Source organism: Dreissena polymorpha, chromosome 12 (genome assembly GCF_020536995.1).
Source record: "Dreissena polymorpha isolate Duluth1 chromosome 12, UMN_Dpol_1.0, whole genome shotgun sequence".
Classification (NCBI taxonomy): domain Eukaryota; kingdom Metazoa; phylum Mollusca; class Bivalvia; order Myida; family Dreissenidae; genus Dreissena; species Dreissena polymorpha.
In genome coordinates this window covers 59,190,945-59,211,229 of record NC_068366.1, presented here as the reverse complement: position 1 = coordinate 59,211,229, position 20,285 = coordinate 59,190,945, and the positions used below count along the sequence as shown (strand labels likewise).

The window sequence follows — 20,285 nt, the reverse complement described above, 5'->3', positions numbered from 1 at the left end:
AATTCACGGCAACAGATAATTTAATTATGCAATATGTTATAGTTTCTACACTGGATCATGTTAACTTATGTATTTAAAGTTAAAAATTTTTTTTATATTTTTTTAGGGGAAAAAAATTAAGTCTGGGGGTAAATTTACCTGCTGAGGGGAAAAAAATCTGAGGGGAAAGGGCCGATTTTTGGCGGGTCCCAAAGAAGGAAAAAAAGCCGTTCCCAGATAACCCCTATTGATTTTCAGGTCACCAGGTCAGAGGCCAAGGTCACAGTGACTCGAAACAGTAAAATGGTTTCCGGATAATAACTCAAGAATGCTTACACCTAGGATCATGAAACTTCATAGGAATATTGATCATGACTGGCAGATGACCCCTATTGATTTTTAGGTCACTAGGTCAAAGGTCAAGGTCACAATGACTCGAAACAGTAAAATGGTTTGGATGATAACTCAAGAATGCTTACGCCTAGGATCATGAAACTTCATAGGAACATTGATCATGACTGGCAGATGACCCCTATTGATTTTCAGGTCATTAGGTCAAAGTCACAGTGACTCGAAACAGTAAAATAGTTTCCGGATGATAACTCAAGAATGCTTACGCCTAGGATCATGAAACTTCATAGGTACATTGATCATGACTGGCAGATGACCCGTATCAATTTTCAGGTCACTAGGTCAAAGGTCAAGGTCACAGTGACTCGAAACAGTAAAATGGTATCCGGATAACTCAAGAATAATTAGGCCTAGGATCATGAAACTTCATAGGTACATTGATCATGACTGGCAGATGACCCCTATTGATTTTCAGGTCACTAGGTCAAGGTCACAGTGACAAAAAACGTATTCACACAATGGATTCCACTACAACTGACAGCCCATATGGGGGGCATGCATGTTTTACAAACAGCCCTTGTCATTTTTATGCCCCCGAAGGAGGGCATATAATGATCAAACTGTCCGTCTTTCCGTCACACTTTGCGTTCAGGTTTCAAAATGCTCATAACTTCTATGTCGCTTCAGATAGCAACTTGATATTTGGCATGCATGTGTATCTCATGGAGCTGCACATTTTGAGTGGTGAAAGGTCAAAGTCAAAGGTCAAAAAAAAAATCCAATGGAAGTACATGTAATAAGCTATAAAGGGAGATAATTATCTGTACCTGCCAAATGACAATTTTTATGTCCCCCACTATAGTAGTGGGGGACATATTGTTTTTGCCCTGTCTGTTGGTTGGTTGGTCTGTTGGTCTGTTTGCGCCAACTTTAACATTTTGCAATAACTTTTGCTATATTGAATATAGCAACTTGATATTTGGCATGCATGTGTATCTCATGGAGCTGCACATTTTGAGTGGTGAAAGGTCAAGGTCATCCTTCAAGGTCAGAGGTCAAATATATGTGGCCAAAATAGCTCATTTTGTGAATACTTTTGCAATATTGAAGATAGCAACTTGATATTTGGCATGCATGTGTATCTTATGGAGCTGCACATTTTGAGTGGTGAAAGGTTAAGGTCAAGGTCATCCTTCAAGGTCAGAGGTCAAATATATGTGGCCCAAATCGCTTATTTTATGAATATTTTTGCAATATTGAAGATAGCAACTTGATATTTGGTATGCATGTGTATTTCATGGAGCTGCACATTTTGAGTGGTGAAAGGTCAAGGTCAGAGGTCAAATATATGTGACCCAAATCGCTTATTTTATGAATACTTTTGCAATATTGAAGATAGCAACTTGATATTTGGCATGCATGTGTATCTCACGGAGCTGCACATTTTGAGTGGTGAAAGGTCAAGGTCATCCTTCAAGATCAAATATATGGGTCAAAATTGCTCATGTAATGTCACTTTTGCAATATTGAAGCTAGCAATTTTATATTTGAAATGCATGTGTATCTCATGGAGCTGCACATTTTGAGTGGTGAAGGGTCAAGGTCAAGTTCATCCTTCAAGGTCAAACGTCATAAAGGGGGACATTGTGTTTCACAAACACATCTTGGTTTAAAAATAAATCAAAGCGGCGCAGTAGGGGGCAATGTGTTATTGACAAACACATCTCTTGTTTGTTGCTATTAATATTACTTTAAATGATTTGAAATGTAAACATTCTTTTTTCATCCATAACAGATACTTTATTTGAAAATAGTCTACCAGTCTGTTAGCAGATTCCTCAAATGTTCACTGTGGACTACTGTATTCCTTAGAACTTCAGTGTCTGTTTATTCTGCAATAATTCTGACCTAATAAAACTTCGTAAGTAAATTTCTGTCAGTACGCAATAACAACAACCATGAAATACATGCACGTAACAATAGTTTTTATTTGGAATTCCTCATATTTAAATGAACAAAAAGCCTCTGAGACCATGCACAACATGTTTGTACACATGATGGGTACATAATCAGAGATCATTGACAAACTTAACTGTAGTAAATATATACAATGTAGCTTAAACATAATACAATCTAAAAACGTCCTTTAACAGCTTCAAATTAGATGACACATTATCTAATCTCTTCAAATCTATTCAATAACAAATCTGTTAACTCAGTTATTTCAATGAGTGAAAAATGGACACGGCTATCAAAGCAGCAAAATGAAATGTATATAATAACATATAATAAATATAACATATGAAACTAGTAAAATAAGAGCACCGCATAGTGGGTGCCAACGCTCGGCTGTGGATGCAGTTTTGAATAAATGAAAGCTTGTCAGATTTGTTTTTTATATTAGAGGTCACAGTGACCTTGACCTTTGACCTAGTGACCCAAAAATTGGTGTGGCATGTAGAACTCCTCAAGGTGCAGCTAAATATGAATTATCAAAGTTGTAGGTGGAAGCACTTTGATAATAGAGCCAATTTTAAGGTTTTAGCACAAGTTAAAAGGACGAAGGACGAGCTGGCTATGACAATACCTCAGGTTTTCTCCGAAAACAGCTGAGCTAAAAATGAAAATACAAGCTTTGCACCAATAAGCATAAATACATTTCAAAACTACCTGTACACCACAATGTGTTTCCCATTTTAAAATCATGCTTAAGTGATATGCCATCAGATTGGAGTGCAATAAACCCCTATTAGTATGTAGTATCGTTAGTTACATGGCATAACTTGCGCCAAATGTATATTTACTGCCCTGTCTGTATCACACCATGCAGGCTCAGAAAGAAACCATGTAACAAGTTACCTTACAGAGTACATGTACCATTTTTTCTCCTGGATCAACGTACTAGTTGGAAAAAATAGAGGCTATACTGTTGTCTTTTTGTCCCCTACCAGTTTCCCCGGAGGGGAATTATGGTTTGCAGAGCGCAAACTGTCTGTCAGTCACACTTTTCTGGATCCTGCGATAACTTTAAAAGTTCTTAATATTTTTTCATGAAACTTAAAACATGAATAGATGGCAACATGGACATTATGCACGTCATTTCATTTTGTTCCGTCAAAAATTCTGGTTGCTATGGCAACAAATAAACTAAAAATACTGCTGAAAATGGTGGTTTTCTGGATCCTGCGATAACTTTAAAAGTTCTTAATATTGTTTTATGAAACTTGAAACATGGATAGATGGCAATATGGACATTATGCACGTCATTTCATTTTGTTCCTACGTCAAAAATTCTGGTTGCTATGGCAACAAAAAAAATAACAAATTACGACAATGGTGGAATTTCTGACAATGGTGGAACCGGTAGGGGACTATATTGCTTGGCAATAGTCTTGTTTACTTCTGTGATGTCATTTAACAAATCAATTATGAAATGCTACTGAACTAATGTATGGAAAAATGAAGGTCATCATGTTGCTGGCTTAGCAAATGAAAAGCAATTATTCTGGACTGAAAGATTCTTTTTAACACACCTTCGGAGTGAACCCAAAGTAGTAACACGTTCTGAAAATACTGTTAGAGATACTTTAAAAATGCATCTTTGTTAATCCAGTTACAATCAATCCAGTAATGGCCCCGAAGGTATTTCCAAAATTAAGCCTAATCCAGGTTAACACCAATTATGACTTGTTACAAACACAATTTTTGACACAATTTTTTTTGGAAGACAAGGTCATGTGATCACAGTCATGGCAACATATTCAGACAGTAAACGATCTGTTTGGCCCCTGGACCTTTAACTACATTGTCTTGTATTTACGCAATTATCAAGCTTAAGTTAAAGACTACAGTTAAATGTCTTGTAGGTTCATCATCTTTTAGAGAAAATCAATCTATGGATCTATGAAATATATTTCAAGAGATCCTGACACCATGAATTTGCATCAAGTAAACTATAAATTAAAAAATACATTTGAGCCTTCCTCTGGGAAAATTTTGTGTTATGAATGTGCTAAAGTGTTGTCCCTGTGATAGCCTGTGCAGTCAGCATAGGCTTATCAGGGACAACACATTCTGACTAAACTGGACTTTCATTTAAAAGAGACAATCTTTTAACGAAAAATACCATAAAAGTGGAAAGTTTGTCCCTGATTAGCATGTGCGCACATGCATTAAGACTCCTTAGTTTTACCTAAGCGAGGCTCATTTTAAAGTCACATGTGTAAATATTGCATAAAACAGCTTCGCAAAATGGAGTCCATCATCTCAGAAACAATTGTAAATGAATGTGACATGATGCAAAAAGATGCAAATCAGCACATGCTATTTGACACTTGTCTTAAGAATTGAATAGCATTTTTCTGCATTTCATCGGTGTATGAACTGTCGGGAAAATTACGCCTAATTTGCATAAACGCCGACGTTGGCTGGTACAGTGAGTCTTGTCTACAGTTTGAAGAACTGTGTCGGATGGTACAGTGTGTCCTGTCTACAATTTGAAGACCTGTGTCGGCTGGTATAGTGTGTCTTGTCTACAGTTTGAAGACTGTGTCAGATGGTACAGTGTATCATGTTAACAGTTTGAAGACCTTTGTCCGCTGATACAGTGTATCTTGTCTACAGTTTGAAGAACTGTGTCGGATGGTACAGTGTGTCTTGACTTCAATTTGAAGACCTGTGTCGGCTGGTATAGTGTGTCTTGTCTACAGTTTGAAGTTTGTGTCGGATGGTACAGTGTATCATGTCTACAGTTTGAAGGCCTTTGTCCGCTGGTACAGTGTATCTTGTCTACAGTTTGAAGAACTGTGTCGGATGGTACAGTGTGTCTTGTCTACAGTTTGAAGATCTGTGTCAGATGGTACAGTGTGTCTTGTCTACAGTTATGAAGACCTGTGTCAGCTGGTACAGTGTGTCTTGTCTAAAGTTTAAAGACCTGTGTCGGCTGGTATAGGTGGTCTCATCTAAAGTTTGACGACCTGTGTCTGCTGGAACAGTTTGTCTTGTCTATAGTTTGAAGAACTGTGTCGGATGGTACAGTGTGTCTTGTCTACAATTTGAAGACCTGTGTCGGCTGGTATAGTGTGTCTTGTCTACAGTTTGAAGAACCTTGTCGGATGGTACAGTGTGTCTTGTCTACAGTTTGAAGACCAGTGTCTGATGGTACAGTGTATCCTGTCTACAGTTTAAAGACCTGTGTTTGCTGATACAGTGTGTCTTGTCTACAGTTTGAAGAACTGTGTCGGCTGGTATAGTGTGTCTTGTCTACAATTTTAAGACTGTGTCAGATGGTACAGTGTATCCTGTCTACAGTTTGAAGACCTTTGTCCGCTGGTACAGTGTATCTTGTCTACAGTTTGAAGAACTGTGTCGGATGGTACAGTGTGTCCTGTCTACAATTTGAAGACCTGTGTCGGCTGGTATAGTGTATCATGTCTACAGTTTGAAGGCCTTTGTCCGCTGGTACAGTGTATCTTGTCTACAGTTTGAAGAACTGTGTCGGATGGTACAGTGTGTCTTGTCTACAGTTTGAAGACCTGTGTCAGATGGTACAGTGTGTCTTGTCTACAGTTATGAAGACCTGTGTCGGCTGGTACAGTGTGTCTTGTCTAAAGTTTAAAGACCTGTGTGGGCTGGTATAGGTAGTCTGGTCTAAAGTTTGAAGACCTGTGTCTGCTGGAACAGTTTGTCTTGTCTACAGTTTGAAGAACTGTGTCGGATGGTACAGTGTGTCTTGTCTACAATTTGAAGACCTGTGTCGGCTGGTATAGTGTGTCTTGTCCACAGTTTGAAGAACCTTGTCGGATGGTACAGTGTGTCTTGCCTACAGTTTGAAGACCAGTGTCTGATGGTACAGTGTATCCTGTCTACAGTTTGAAGACCTGTGTTGGCTGATACAGTGTGCCTTGTCTACAGTTTGAAGAACTGTGTCGGCTGGTATAGTGTGTCTTGTCTACAGTTTTAAGACTGTGTCAGATGGTACAGTGTATCCTGTCTACAGTTTGAAGACCTTTGTCTGCTGGTACAGTGTATCTTGTCTACAGTTTGAAGAACTGTGTCGGATGGTACAGTGTGTCTTGTCTACAGTTTGAAGACCTGTGTCAGATGGTACAGTGTATCTTGTCTACAGTTTGAAGACCTGTGTCGGCTGGTACAGTGTGTCTTGTCTAAAGTTTAAAGACCTGTGTCGGCTGGTATAGTGTGTCTCCTCTAAAGTTTGAAGACCTGTGTCTGCTGGAACAGTGTGTCTTGTCTACAGTTTGAAGAACTGTGTCGGATGGTACAGTGTGTCTTGTCTACAATTTGAAGACCTGTGTCGGCTGGTATAGTGTGTCTTGTCTACAGTTTGAAGACCTGTGTTGGCTGGTACAGTGTGTCTTGTCTACAGTTTAAAGACCAGTATCTGATGGTACAGTGTACCCTGTCTACAGTTTGAAGACCTGTGTCGGCTGATACAGTGTGTCTTGTCTACAGTTTGAAAAACTGTGTCGGATGGTACAGTGTGTCTTGTATACAATTTGAAGACCTGTGTTGGCTGGTATAGTGTGTCTTGTCTACAGTTTAAAGACTGTGTTGGATGGTACAGCGTATCCTGTCTTAAGTTTGAAAACCTTTGTCCGCTGGTACAGTTTATCTTGTCTACAGTTTGTTGAACTGTGTCGGATGGTACAGTGTGTCTTGTCTACAGTTTGAAGACCTGTGTCAGATGGTACAGTGTGTCTTGTCTACAGTTTCAAGACCTGTGTCGGATGATACAGTGTGTCTTGTCTACAGTTTGAAGACCTTTGTCCGCTGGTACAGTGTGTCTCGTCTAAAGTTTGAAGACCTGTGTCTGCTGGAACAGTGTGTCTTATCTAAAGTTTGAAGACCTGTGTCCGCTGGTACAGTGTATCTTGTCTAAAGTTTGAAGACCTGTGTCGGCTGGTACAGTTTGTCTTGTCTAAAGTTGGAAGACCTGTGTCTGATGGTACAATGTGTCTTGTTTAAAGTTTGAAGACCTGTGTCCGCTGGTACAGTGTATCTTGCCTACAATTTTATGACTGTGTCAGATGGTACAGTGTGTCTTGTCTACAGTTTGAAGACCTGTGTTGGCTGGTACAGTGTGTCTTGTCTACAGTTTGAAGACCTGTGTTGGCTGGTACAGTGTGTCTTTTCTACAGTTTGAAGACCTGTGTTGGCTGGTACAGTGTGTCTTGTCTATAGTTTGAAGACCTGTGTCGGCTGGTACAGTGTGTCTTGTCTATGGTTTGAAGACCTGTTTTGGCTGGTACAGTGTGTCTTGTCTACAATTTGAAGACCTGTGTCGGCTGGTACAGTGTGTCTTGTCTACAATTTGAAGACCTGTGTCTGCTGGTACAGTGTGCCTTGTCTACAATTTGAAGACCTGTGTCGGCTGGTACAGTGCACTGAAAGGGTAGGCAGGGGCATCTGGAATGGAAAACAAATGGCAGATCTTGTGTTTCTTCCATCACTGGTCTTGTTAAAACATTTAAAAGTAATAGAAACTGATTGTGTAAATACGACTTATATTTATTTATTTCTGCATGTGTAATTGCACTTTGTCAAAAAACTCGACCTTTTGACATATTTGATCTTTATCAGTTATAGGTGCCATGGGATTTATCTAAAAGACATGATTATTTTCAATCTTGCACTAAACTTTTTGAAATTAACTAAGACATTGTATGCAGATACACTAAAAAAAACAATACCAGTACAACAACAATAAGTTAGAATGCAATGTATATTACAACAAGCAAATACGTTGAAATGATATCCCCCAGCATTTTTTAAAAATTTTGTGACAGGCTGATGGACGGAGTGATGGAAGTATTGAGTGATGGACAATTCTATATCCCTTCGCATTTGGCGTGGGATAATAAAAACATATAATAAATTACAAAAATTGTCAAAAGGCATACAATATCAGAAAAATACTTTATCAGACAAAGCAAGTATAAATGATTTGTTATGTACACAATATTACACAATCAATAGTACATATTTTGGATGACTGAACAAATTGTTGTTATTTTTGAGACATGTGCAATTTTGTTGACAAAAAAATCCCATTGTCAAGGTCAAGTCATGATTATTTGACTAAAAAATTAAAAAGCCTATCACTACTTTGTTTCATATTTTTTTACAACATTATCAGGCACCCACAAGCCTAGTGCTACAAGAAATTTTTACTTTTCATGGATTTGCAAATGCCTCAAATGAACTTTTTCCATTTTGATTAATGATATAAGACGATAAAGAACAAGAGCTGTCAGAGGACAGCGCGCTTGACTATTCGAGTGCTTGACAGTATAACGTTAGCCATCATGTAGAGGGGGTATAATGTGGGTGTGTGGTAATTTAATAGATGATATTAAAAAAAAAAAGAAAAAAAAGATTTTTTTTTTGGGGGGGGGGGGGGGGTTGTTTGGGTGGAGTCCATTGTGGTTTGTCAGGTAAGTGTTGTTTTGTCAAAGTATGAATCAAATGTGATCATAAATAAAGAAGTTATGGCAATTTAAGCAAAATTTATTAATTTGACCTGGAGAGTCAAGGTCATTCAAAGGTCAAGGTCATATACAACTTGCCATGTACAGTAACATCATGATAGTAAGATGAAATTGAAGTTTAAAAGCAATAGCATTGATTCTTTAGAAGTAAAGTGGATCTAAACACAAAATTTAACAAAATATTAAAAGTAACAAAGACAAAAAAGGGCCATAATTCTGGCCAAACAGAATTATGCAACTTGCCCTGTACAGTCCCCTTACGATAGTTAGCGAGTTTTCCAAGTCTAAAAAGCAATAGCTATGATACTTTAGGAGTAAAATGGACCAAAACACAAAACTTAACCAAATGTTCAATTATCTAAGTATGAAAGGGGCCATAACTCTGTCAAAATGCTTGATACGGTTGTCTGCTCTTGTTTATAGATTGGGGTTATGTTGGTTAAGAAGTATGCAAAATATGAAAGCAATATGTCAAAGGACATAGGAAATGTTTGAGGTTGTACGCAAACTTTAACATAGATTTATCAATAATATGCATATTCTTAGTGAAAAAAGGCCATAATTCTTACAAAATGCTTGATACAGGTGTCTGCTCTTGTTTATAGATTGGGGTTATGTTGGTAAAAAAGTTTACAAGATATGAAAGCAATATGTCAAGGGACATAGGAAATATTTGGGGTGGTATGCAAACTTTAACATTGAGTTATCGATAATATGCATATTCTAAGTGGAAAAAGGGCCATAATTCTTACAAAATCTTTGATACAGTTGTCTGCTCTTGTTTATAGGTTGGGGTCATGTTGGTCAAGAAGTATGCAAAATATGAAAGCAATATGTCAAGGGACATTTAACATTTGCACGCTAACGCTAACACCGACGCCGGGGTGAGAAGGATAGCTCCACTATGTATATTTCATATATAATAGTCGAGCTAAAAATAAATCATTCATTTACCTACTTTCATATGATTTATAATATATATCAATCGGCTGTACCTGTGAGATATTTGCAGTTGAATTCTTCATCAATCTGCTGTACCTTGACCAGCTCAGCCAAGTGCTGCAATGGAGCCAAATACAATGCTGTTATAACTTATAATTACTCTTTAAGTGCTGACACCCAATTTTGAAGGCCTTTGCAAACAGTTTGGATCCAGATGAGGCGCCACAGAACGTGGCGTCTCATCAGGATCCTAACTGTTTGCTATTCTGATAGAATTCTTTGAAAAAAAATGAAGAAAATGCTAATTTGAGAAATTCAGCAGATGGCATTTTAGCAGATCCCATCATGCAAAGGGTTAAGGTGCATTACAATGGCTCAAATATTTCAACAGGTACCAAAGTCAAGGTTCGAGTAACTATGAATATCGTTTATTTTAATCTTAAATATGTAGCAAACATACAGCCAATCATTTTATTGGTCAATATTGTTAATGTCAAAGACTTAAAGCAACATATGCCTCCACTAACAAGTCAGAAAAGTTATACTTCACTTGATTGCATTGATTTCAACACATTTTTTTCCAGCCATTATTCCAAAATCTTCCTCAATTTTAATAATTCAAATCCATTTTTACCTTGATAGGAAACCATTCAAAATAACCTTGCCAGGGGTAAAAATAAAATACAAACAGCGATTCACACTTATCAACAAAAGTTATGTGTGATCTTTTATTTAGACAGACCAATTTGAGTTTTAAGGACTTTATATATCAAAGAGGGATGTGTATGACAATTTAGTAAATGAAATCATTGACCTTAATACATAACATAATGTAAAACAAAAGCTCATTTGAACCACACGTGATGAAATGACTTTTATTGAACCAGTTGAGTAACTTAGTAAGTAAGCAAACTTTTTTATGAAAAAAATGCTGACAAGTTATGAAAGTTGCTAACTGATGTAAAAACATGTGTTACTTTTGATGTCATTTGTCCAATTCAATCAGTGCCCAATTCAATCATTATACAAAAATGTTGTCAATGAAAACACTTCAAATCTTATTTTCAACATTTTTAAGATGAGAATATTTGGAATCATTGTGTCACAAAAAAAAGTGTTACAAGTATTAAATTTATTGGTCAATATTTTAAGAACTTCCACAGTCATGTAATTAGGCCCTACCAGTATAAAATTTCTTGTTTAACTTTAAATAATTACTAATCAAAATCGCAGGCCACAAATGAGCATTGATTATTATAATTTATAATACTTCAATGTTCCATATAAGCACAATGGTAATGCGTCGCATTAGAAAACCAATAGTCGGTCACAAGTTGAGGGATAGATTGCGCATTACATTTCAGCTTTAATTTCCACTGAATACATTTTAAGAGACTAAGACCAATGTCCCATGACTATAAAAGTTCTCAACCTCAAACACAGACTCACCTTTTAATATAGGCCGACTAGATGCTTGCTTCAGTCAAACATTTATTTACATTGGAGGATTTTTAGATTTAGTATCGAGTGTTGATTTTCACAGGTTGATTGTTTCAGATTAAGACTTGAGCGTTGATTTTGATTGTTTGATTGTTTAAGATAAGGACTTGAGCATTGATTTCCAGTGGTTGATTGTAAAGGATTAGGACTTGAGCATTGATTTCCATTGGTTGATTGTTTAAGACGAGGACATGAACTTTGATTTCCGTTGGTTGACAGTTGAAGTTTAGGACTTGAGCATTGATTTCAATTGGTTCATTGATTTAGATAAAGACTTGAGAATTTATTTTCATTGGTAAGTTGTTCCAGATTAAGACTTGAGCATTGATTTCTTTGGTTAATTGTTCAAAATTCAAACTTGAGTTTAAGATTAAGACCAAAATGAAGCTCAAGACTATTTGGAGTCATAAGGCAGGTTCTACACTCCAACTGATCCTAGCCATGGGTCCAGTACCTTGATGATCCTGCAATCTGAGTTTAGAAGGCCGGCCCTGTTGAGGAACTTGTCTGCAGACAGCTCCAGCATGGCACTTCTCTTCAACACATTTGCCTCTCTGGAATATGGTAGAACAAGGAAACATAATGCTCGCAGTTCACTGGCTAATCAGGGATGACACTTTCCCCCTAAACTGGATTTTTGCTAAGTGGAGAATCCTTCTTAACAACATACAATGAAAGCGAAGTGTCGTCCCTGATTAACCTACGCAGAGGCAAATCTGCGACAACAATTAATGCACATACATTTAGCCCCATTTCACCAGAATGAGGCTACTGTAATTTATATTCTACAAAGAAATAAGTTATACAATACTGAAAGCTACAAACAAGAAAAAGAAATTGACAAATGTTCATAGAGTTTGCTGTAGATTCAGCAGCTAGCTTGCATGTGGTCTTATAAGTCACCCACCTTATGTCCTGCATTCCATCCTTTGCTGTTATACAGTGGTAGAAACTGAATGCCTTCATTGAAATCTCTTCCAAACAGCTGGAAAAAAGCCTTTTTTATGCAATTTCATTCATTTGTATAATGATGTGTTTATTGCATGAAAACTGAATGACAAAGTTCTTTACAGCATTAAAACATTGTAAATAGGAATAAATACAGTTATTAATAAGTATTTGAGAAGATAATGACAGAAAATTCATTATTATTAGTACAACATGATTTTCACTATATTGCAAGCAATGTCGAGGTCCCATATTGTCAAATAAAACAATTAAGGTTTGTGCATTATATATATTGTATGGTACCCTTTATCTCTAAATCATGATAAAGTCAAAAGTACAAAGCCAATTGTCAACATTTACACTTTACACAGATGCATTAAACCCCCTTTTTACAGAACGACGCTAATTTCTATTATAGCAGTCAACTGAACTTTGATGTCTGCTCTGGTGATGTTGCCTCAGATGTATAATTTTCAAAATTTGTCCATCATTGTATTTTTTAAGTTATGGCAGTGTTTGCGTGGGATGGACACTGGACAGACAAGCAAACAAACGTACAGAAAGCAATCCCTCACTTTCTTTTGGTGAAACACCCAGTTAGTGAAATATTAATGGATCTTGTTTAAGATATACTAATAACACAAGGTAAACCATATGGCCCCCCATATGTCTTCATCCACATGTATATCATAATAATGAAGTAGAATAGGGGCATTACTTAAGCTGTTTTAACCTAGGATAATACAAGTTCAAGTCTCCAAACAGATGTGCAAATGTCTATAGTGAATCCAGCATTCTCACTTCTACAAGGTTTCAGGGGTATGATTATAGCCTATCAAACAGTCAATTCAACTACTCTGTCTTGTATGAAAGTTTAACTTGAATGAATAAGTAAGAGCCTTTCTGTTGGAAAACGGGGTTGAATATATGTGCGTAAAGTGTCGTCCAAGATTAGCCGGTGCAGTCTGCACAGGCTGATCAGGGCCACACCACCAAAACTAGATTTTTCCTAACAAGAGACTTCCTTGAAACTTAAAATTCAATAAAATACAAAAAAGTGGAAAGTATCGTCCCTGCTGAGCCTGTGTGGATTACACAGGCTAATCTGGGACAACACTTTCGGCACATGCATTAAACTCTTTTTTCCCACAGCGAGGATCATTCAACAAACATTATGCACAAATAAGCTATTAAAGCTGCTCACAGCTGGATGTAAGGGAAGAGTATGTGTTCAGACTTGAAGATCTTCTTGCGAGCGTGTATGGAGGGCAGGAAGGCTAGCATGGTGCCCTGGTATGAATGACCCTGTATGAGACACCTGTCCACATCCACCACGGTCACATAGCGCTAAAAATGAATGATATATTTGTTATTTGTGCCTTGCTCTGAGAAAATGGGGTTCAATGCATGAGTGTAAAGTGTCATCCCAGATTAGCCTGTGCAGTCTGTGCAGGCTTATCAGGGATGACACTTTCCTTTTTAATGGTATTTTTGGTTTAAATGAAGTCTCTTTTTAACAAAAATCCAGTTCAGGAGGAAAGTTTTGTCCCTGACTAGCCTGTGAAGACTGCACATGCTTATCTGGGACGACACTTTACAAAAACATGCATTTAGCCCTGTTTTTTTACACAGTGCTGCTCATATACAATGTTAAAGAAACATAACTTGCAAACATGAACCTGACCCTGACCTTTATACATGAATATATACTGGTATTATTACAATAAATACAATGAACTGTTACAATATATTTGTTTTGGTGCTAGACCAGTGTTTTTTTCCACCGTTTTGGGAATGGGGCCGGGTTCCTTTGGATTGGGAAAATTCACGGCGTTTTGACTTAAATTGGAAAAATAGTTGTTGTTGTTTTGGTAAAAAATGCTTCAAAATTGAGTATTAACTTAGGTTCAACTTATATGGATGGGAGATGAACAATATATTGAGATCTAAAAACTTGTTAACTTTCCATTGGGAATTTTTAACTCCCATTTGGGAAAAATATATACTTTTTTCCATTGGAAATGGGTCGGGTTACCGGACCTGATTTTGAATGAAAAAAAACACTGAAGACCTGAGTTAAAAGCCATGCAAAACAAACATATCACACAGACAATCCTTTTATGACACTGTTTAACTTACACAGCATGCTCTATATTGAGTTCTGAGTTCCAAAAAGGGGGAACAAAGCATTATGTGTGCCTATAGAGTTAATAATTTGAGGCAAATGTTTAAGAGATATATTACCATGCATGGGCTCTACATAAGCTGAAAGTACAAAATGTAGCAATGGTCGAACTGCCACTATTTAGCTTGTTTAAAAAGGTTGTTCATGTTTTTGAGTAGAAATGAAACTGGTCAATATGTTACTAATTAACCTTTTTATAACGCATTAAGATCATAGGATTAGGAATATAATAATATATATTCTAAACAAAAGCAGAGAGTGCCATATATTTAATAGCTTGGAGTAAACTGCGTAACATATGTAAGATATTGATAAATTGATAAATTAAGATTAAATGAGTAAATTAAGTGTGCAAAAATAATAACTTATTACTTCACTGAAGCCGAATTTGTGTGAAACAACTACCAATTATTTAATTGCACAACCTGCATCTAAGCTGCAGAGAAAAAAACAACATTAATTACATCACTATTTACTTGAGCAATCAGAATAAAAAACACTTAGTCTAGTGGATCCTTACCCTGATTGACTGTGGCAGAATATAGTCCCCAGAGTGTTTCTCAGAGCGTATCACTCCACAGAGCTGGAACTTGTGTACGTCTGTCATCTTCAGTTGACGTATTACACACAGCAGGTTCACTGGGCTCTCCCTGAGATCAAAGGTCATGATATTGATAGCTGGTTAACAAATTGGCCATAATTTTCGGTATAGCTCAACTTAGAACCTCAAAAAGTACTAGGAGAAAGTTTAGAAACTTTTACAGCTCTATAGTGCTAAGAAGCTTTTTATTTTATTTGGGAATAACCGGCTGATAATATGCACATCTCCTCTTGGTAGTTAAGCTTCCCATAAAGTTTAATTGAATTCCGGTCATTAGTTGCTGAGAAATAGCCCGGACAAAAATTGTGCATGGACGGACAGACACACGGACGGACGGACAGATGAAGTGGCGACTATATGCTCCCCCCCAAATTTTTTTGGGGGGAGCATAATAAAAAGAAAAGCTTTGTAAAGACATAACTGCAGTTCCCTACCATTTACTGTTGCCTAAGTAAGAACAGGATCTCCATACGTTTTTAAGCTTAGTTTAAGTACTTTTAGTTATGGCAGGATGCAGATTTAAGATTGCGATTATTTCTGTCACTATAGCAACCACAATTTAGTTCTGAAGAAAAAACTGAAATGACATGCATATTCACCAAAGGGCCATTTATCCACATAGAGAGTTTAATCAACCTAGCTAAAGTTATTTGTGAGTTGTTGCTGGATCAAGAGTCACTTTTCTTCTGTAGAAAGCACAATTATCGTCTCACCAAACAATGAAATAATTTGCATTTCTCCATATGGCTCTATATCCACATACTGAGTTTCATCAACTAAGCTTACATACTTTCTGAGGTCTTGCAGGAGCCAGATTTTTTAGACAAAGTGACGGATGGACTGACAAACAAACCTGAAATAACATTCATATTCCCCATATGTCTTTCTATTTACATATGAAGTTTCATCAATCTAGCTTAAGTACATTGTGATTATTGCAAGGTTGAGATTTTAGTTGTTCAATTATTTCTGTAACCAAAAATCTGTATCCATGGTAACCACAATTACTGTCTCATGAAAATGGAAAGAACGTGCATATTCCTCATATGGACCTCTATCCACGTACCGAGATTCATCAGCCAACCTTACATACTTTTTTAGTTATCGAAAGATCGAGATTTAAATTTTTTCCTTGACCATAAAAACCATAATTTTTGTCAAACAAAAAAAATTGCATAATAAGATACATATTCCCAATATGGCCCTCTATCCATACATGTATACCAAGTTTCATCAATCTAGCTGAAGTTCTTTTTGATATATCGCAGGATCCACATTCGGACGGACCCATGGACAAACCAGGTGAAAACCGGGAAGTGGACTAAAAGCAACAAGACTATTGTCAAACAATATGGTCCCCTACCGGTGAAACTCCACCATTGTCAGATTTTTTTTTTTTTTTATGTATTTGTTACCATAGCAACCAGAATTTTCGACGTAGGAACAAAATGAAATGACGTGCATAATCTCCATATTGCCATCTAACCATGTTTCAAGTTTCATGAAAAAATATGAAGAACTTTTAAAGTTATCGCAGGATCCAGAAAAGTGTGACGGACAGACTGACTGACGGACTGACTGACTGACTGACACATGTAGCGCAAACCATAAGTCCCCTCTGGTTTCACCGGTAGGGGACAATAAGCTTTATATCATTAAAATGCTTAAAAACATAACAGTTTTCTGGTCACACTGATTTTTAAGTTGTTGTTATTTTCTGATGCTGCTATTTTTCTTTCGTTTTCGAATATAATAAAATGAAGAAATATGAATGTTAGCAGCTATAAAATATTGCAAGTAGAAAACTGAGTAGAAATTGCATACAACGCAGTATATGCCAACCTTGTTGTTACTGGCACAAAGAGAGTCAGGGCAGTGAGGATATCTCTAATGGTTGCCTCCTGTTTCTTTGTTCCCATGACAACCACTGGTCTCCCTAGCAACAGACTGTTTACGACATGCTGCAGGTTGCCATAGCAACTCAGAACCCTCATTAGCACCTGGCCTGTAAGTAGAGGGATCACAATGTTTAGGTTATTGCATGTGTGTAAAGTGTCCATATTAGCATGTACAGTCAGCATTATGGAATTTTTCGTCAGGAGTTTCAGGCAGACTGGAGGCAAAACACAATATTTTCCAAAATTAAAACAATACTGGACTACTTCTTTCAGAAAATTAATCACTTATTTTTAAGCGTAATTCAACCACTTTTGAAACTTACTTGTACACATTATTGAAACCAGTATTCTATACTTGGTTGTCCTATGATTTATGTCATGTTAGAAACTGATTAAACTCCTAAAACCACCTTTCGCTATATCACACATTGCTGGTCTTTTCCATGGTTGTCGAAATGACAAAGCATGAATGTTGCTTGAACTGTAAATGAACTTTCTCCACATACAGTAGTTATTATTCAATCATTATAAATTTCAATTTGGTGAATATTAGCAGAGACAGCCTTTCCTACTGTGTTGCAAGAAACATTCAGCCTTTTTGACATTTTGTGAATGATACAGTATTTGAAAACATAGTCAACAAGTATGGTTTCAATTGTCGTATCAGAATGTATCATGGCTTGATGCAATAGAAATTTAACCATTTAACAGGCTAGTAAAATAGCTGCATGTTTTTAAATATGCCAATTGTTTGTACAAAATGGCAAAAAATAGTGGTACAAACCAAATATTTTTCAGTGAGAACTTTTACATAATATTACATTTTCTCGCTGAGGGAAATTGACTTATCAGTAAAGGAATTCGTTTATCAAGAAATAACAAAATTGGCCTTAAATACATTCAATTATATTTACGTTAGTATTTCTCAATGAACTGCATGGAAAAAAGAGAACAGTACCTATGGAATGCTCCCCATCCTGCATTCTCTTAAACGGGGAGAAGAATTTCCAGGACCTATTTGGCTGCCTAGCAACGTTCAGAGACTGTCTAGCGATGTTGGGTGGCTGATATGAGGAAGGCAAACCGTTGGGCACAAGAGTTTCTTCCAAATCATCATCTGCAGAACTGTTTGGATATTGCACATGTGTTAAATTCTCAGGTTCAGGCGTTTTTTGATTTTCAATCTCTGACTCAACTTTATCACAACACGTACTTAGATTGTTCAACTTTGGCACTGATTCACTTTCACTGTAAGACATTTCTGTTTTGTATTTTGTTTCTTGGTCTTCAGTAGGATTGTCTTTGTCGTTACTTATGTCTTCGTCCAACGACACATTTGGAGTAACTGAATTGTAGTCAATGTTTATACATCTCTCTCCATGTTTTTCTTGACCTAAATCCCACATGACAGGCCCTACATTGTCATTCCTGTCGTCCTTATTTTCACAACTATCTTTCAACTTCTCAAAATCACTGTCAGGTGTTCTTTCATTACTTTCTGTAATTCTCACATTTTCACTTTGTTTTGTATGAACACTTCCTTTAGACACTTGTTCTGCATCGCACATTATATTGTCTAATTTGCCATTTGTGCAGTCTTGAGGATATGATGTTCTTGCATTTTCAATCGGTACTGCGGATTTCCCATAAATTTTCCTATTGCAGCTATGTTTCACCTCGTTTTTATTGCACTTACACCCTTTGGCCATGCATTTCAAATCTCTGTCTATATCGATTGAATAGAATTCAGAAGAGTTTGAATTCGCTCTAAATTTTACTTCTTCAGGATCAGATGCTTGTGCTAGGTCATTTGCAGTTCCCCTTTTACTGGAATTCAGTCCAACAGACGTTTTATCTTTCTGCCCAATATCACTGGGGTCCTGGTCACTGGTGTCCACAGCTAGAGAATCCTCTTGATCAAATTGATCAAACATGAAGCCAGGGTCATCTAAGTTGGGGTCAGAACTATTCCTAATTGCTAAGTTGGGGTCAGAACTATTCCTAGTCGCACAACTGTGTGATGTAAGTGATCTTACCCTGCAAGATTATAGACAATGGAAAACAACAGAAATAGAGAATATTATCTGAGTGTTGGATAAAGATCAAGTTTATCATGCGAGGCTTATAACCATGGTAGTGCGAGGCCAGAATTTTATTTATCCTTTTATTTCCTCCCTTTTTCCATTAATAATTATCAAATATCCCATTTGTTTATGATTTTATTTTGCAGTAATTGACAAAAAACAGATTCTCCAATTTTTGGAAAACCCCAAATCTGATCTAAAAAGTGATAGTATAGAGCTCAAGAATATACGATCGTGGTAATACTATCGATTTTCATCTGGTAATAGGATAAAACATAATATGTATATGACTTTTGCATACATATGACATTTATCAAGGCCTAGGAATAAGAGCAGTCTCAAGGTATGCTGTGCTCATACTGTGAAACCATTATAATTTGTGGGACATTTATTTCAGTGGCTATACCAATCCACAAATTAAAGATTCTAGCCAATAATTGTGTCAAATCTTTATTTGTTAAAGAGTGATTTACCATATGCATGAAAGACGTTAATGGACAACACAATTCATGAACACATCATACTTCCAGATAATTACAGATAATTCGAGATACTACACACAGTTAGGTATAACAATATTTCACTAGATTTACAAAATGCTGAATCACCCTTTTAAAAGAAAGGCAATATTTATATATTGAAACATCATTCACAAGTGCTTACCCATGACAATGGTCAACTATTCCTCTGATATTAGAATGTACTTTTTCTGTTGGTCATACAAAAATAATGACTTCAAAGACATTTTTTAATGTTTTGATTAAAAAAAAACTGTATTAGGAGAACTTTTACTAGCTTTTTCGGAGTGCAATACGAGGCATAAAGCTGCATAATGGCAGGTCATAGTTATGGCGCCTGATCATTGCATGTTATATCTGTTCTAGATGCAGAGATATGGACTGACTGCATGAAATTCTGTATCATACCACAAATTGATGTCGTCAAATGGGGGAATGGCATAGCAAATCAGAGTTAAGGGCCGTGGTCACTACCCCCAAAGTGGTGAAAAGTATAGGTGCAACAAAACTATCAATAGTCGTGGTTGTACAACCTTCCAATATCTGCGGCCCTCTCAGTAAGACTGGATGTTGCTGACAGCATACTGTCCTCCTCCAGGGAGTGGAAGGACGTGACAACTGACTTGAAACTCTCTAGGGACCCCAGCTGTATAAAGAAAACAAGAAACATGGCAAAGCCAAGAGACCTTGTTTTGGTACATGCATATATTGATGGGAAATACCTCTCACCATAAATTTCGGAATAAATGCCCTAATCATAATTAACAGGCCC

The 20,285-nt window shown here is 36.8% G+C and overlaps 1 protein-coding gene across 27 annotated transcripts in view; it reads right to left on the bottom strand.

Annotated features, from left to right (window-relative positions):
• Nucleotides 1-2,294: 2,294 nt before the first annotated feature.
• The window catches only part of LOC127853138 (guanine nucleotide exchange protein smcr8a-like), a 35,055-nt gene continuing 17,064 nt past the window's right edge, over nt 2,295-20,285 (bottom strand). Inside the window, exons 15-25 of one of the 27 annotated variants that reach the window (XR_008036495.1) lie at nt 20,047-20,159; nt 17,870-18,948; nt 16,856-17,018; nt 14,933-15,062; nt 13,432-13,574; nt 12,187-12,264; nt 11,734-11,833; nt 9,833-9,896; nt 6,167-7,755; nt 5,823-5,864; nt 2,295-5,436 (exon numbers count right to left, since the gene is read on the bottom strand). Coding sequence is in view for 5 of the 27 variants with exons in the window: in XM_052387372.1 (XP_052243332.1) it covers nt 7,525-7,539; nt 7,712-7,755; nt 9,833-9,896; nt 11,734-11,833; nt 12,187-12,264; nt 13,432-13,574; nt 14,933-15,062; nt 16,856-17,018; nt 17,870-18,948; nt 20,047-20,159 (1,929 nt within the window). In the remaining 22 variants the exon portion in view is untranslated. Of the gene's footprint in view, nt 7,756-9,832; nt 9,897-11,733; nt 11,834-12,186; nt 12,265-13,431; nt 13,575-14,932; nt 15,063-16,855; nt 17,019-17,869; nt 18,949-20,046; nt 20,160-20,285 lie in introns of all 27 variants that reach the window. The other 26 variants (XR_008036492.1, XR_008036497.1, XR_008036482.1 and 23 more) reach the window with 26 other exon arrangements.